At 52.4% G+C, this 1,555-nt stretch overlaps 1 protein-coding gene across 1 annotated transcript in view; it reads right to left on the bottom strand.

Moving 5' to 3' along the window:
- The window catches only part of THOC5 (THO complex 5), a 28,945-nt gene extending 27,875 nt beyond the window's left edge, over positions 1-1,070 (bottom strand). The window contains exon 1 of the mRNA XM_009329858.1: positions 1,013-1,070. Within this exon, the coding sequence (XP_009328133.1) occupies positions 1,013-1,070 (58 nt within the window). The remainder of the gene's footprint in view (positions 1-1,012) is intronic.
- Between the last annotated feature and the right edge of the window lie 485 nt (positions 1,071-1,555).

The following is a 1,555-nucleotide window of genomic DNA, read 5'->3' as shown; positions in this document are numbered from 1 at the left end:
GGCTGGACTGAAGGTCGCTCGGTGCAAACTGTAGAGCCCCGGCTCCTGTCCCCAGCACTCCCTCTTCTTCTGCCCCCACCAACACCGCCGCAGCCGGGGGGGACCCTGGGTTTTCTGCGTTCATTTTTCGGTCTGCCCCGTAGAAATTCCCGGCTGTGTATTTTAAGAGATTAAACCCGCTTTGCATCTGTTTAATCTGCAAATGATGCCTCTAAATTGAGCCTAAATCTAAAATAATTCATAGAAATGAAATCTTAATCTTCCTAACATGGCAATGAAGCTTAATAATCACAGTTGGGATTTCACTTTAAAGACTTATAATTTGTTTGGGGAAATCTTGGAGGCAGAAAGTGAGCGTCTTCCTTTTTGTTACTTCCATCGTGGCTGTTTGAGCCTGGTACCTAACTGACTGACAGCAGCTGGAGGAAGGACAGACGTTTGCATAGCTCTTCAACCCCCTGGGTTAAACCAATGCCTAGCCGCCCCGCCTTCCTGAGAGCGCCCTCAAATAGCCCGTGCGGCCCCTCAGCTTTCTGTGCTTGGAGAGCAGCGCAAGAGAAACCTCGTTGAAAGGCATTTAATGTTGATGTTCCTCTGCGATTAACGCCGCGACAGGCAGTACGCAGCTTGAATAACGGCTCGGGAAGCTGTTTTAAGGGGCAGTAGCGTCAAGCAGAGCTCGCCGGGGTGCGGTGTTTGCACTAACGGCCTGATGCCAGCTCAGAGCGCGGTGCCAGGAGGCTGCCGTGGCCGATGGCTTCCTCTGTTGCTGCTACCCCCATGGTGCAACTTGCTGCCATTGCTGATGGTGGCCGCGACCCAGGTTACGTTGAGGGCGCTCTCAGGAAGGTGGGGCAGCTAGGCCTTGGCTTAACACAGGGGTTTTAAGAGCTATGCAAATGTCAATCCTTCCTCAAGAGGCTATCAATTAATTAATTACCCAGTCAACGTGGCAAAGGTAGTGTGATTTTTGGTGGCGCCTCTCTGGATGAGGCGGTCGGTTATTCGTTACCTCTGGTGTAACGTCTTAGAACCCCGCGGTATTTTTGAGTCCCCGTCTTCCGAGGCATCGTTCATCCTCCGGCGGGGTGGCAGTGGTGTAGCACGGCTGCTGTCGGGTTGGTCTCACGCCACTCCGATGTGTGTTGTTTTTTTTTCCTCCAGGAACCAAGTTCCTGGGTGATGGGAGGACCTATCAATCTTTCTTCTGGTCTCGTGCATGGATTTCTTCCTCTTGCAGTGGTCAGTCGGGTTTGTGGCTCTCCGTCTCCGGAGCCACGGCACCTTTTCTGCAGGCTGTGTTTTTCCTTTAGCCCTTTCCATCGTGCCCGTGATCTTGGGCCTGAAACTCCTATAGGGATGGCTACTCCGCCGAGGAGCAGCTGGCCGCCCAGCTGCTTCCCAACCTTAATCCTCTGACGGCAGCAGCTTCTGTGGGTCTTAGGTTAAAAATGAATGGAAAAGCTTTACGGCCAACCGAGAGACGCAGCTTAAGTGTTCGAGCAGCAAGAAGAGGCAAGTTTGGATTGATGTATTCGCTGGTCTAAACCTGCAT

The sequence above is a fragment of the Pygoscelis adeliae genome, unplaced genomic scaffold (genome assembly GCF_000699105.1).
Source record: "Pygoscelis adeliae isolate BGI_AS28 unplaced genomic scaffold, ASM69910v1 Scaffold838, whole genome shotgun sequence".
NCBI classification, from domain to species: domain Eukaryota; kingdom Metazoa; phylum Chordata; class Aves; order Sphenisciformes; family Spheniscidae; genus Pygoscelis; species Pygoscelis adeliae.
The sequence above is the reverse complement of the archived record's forward strand: the minus strand, read 5'-3'. Positions and strand labels throughout refer to the sequence as shown.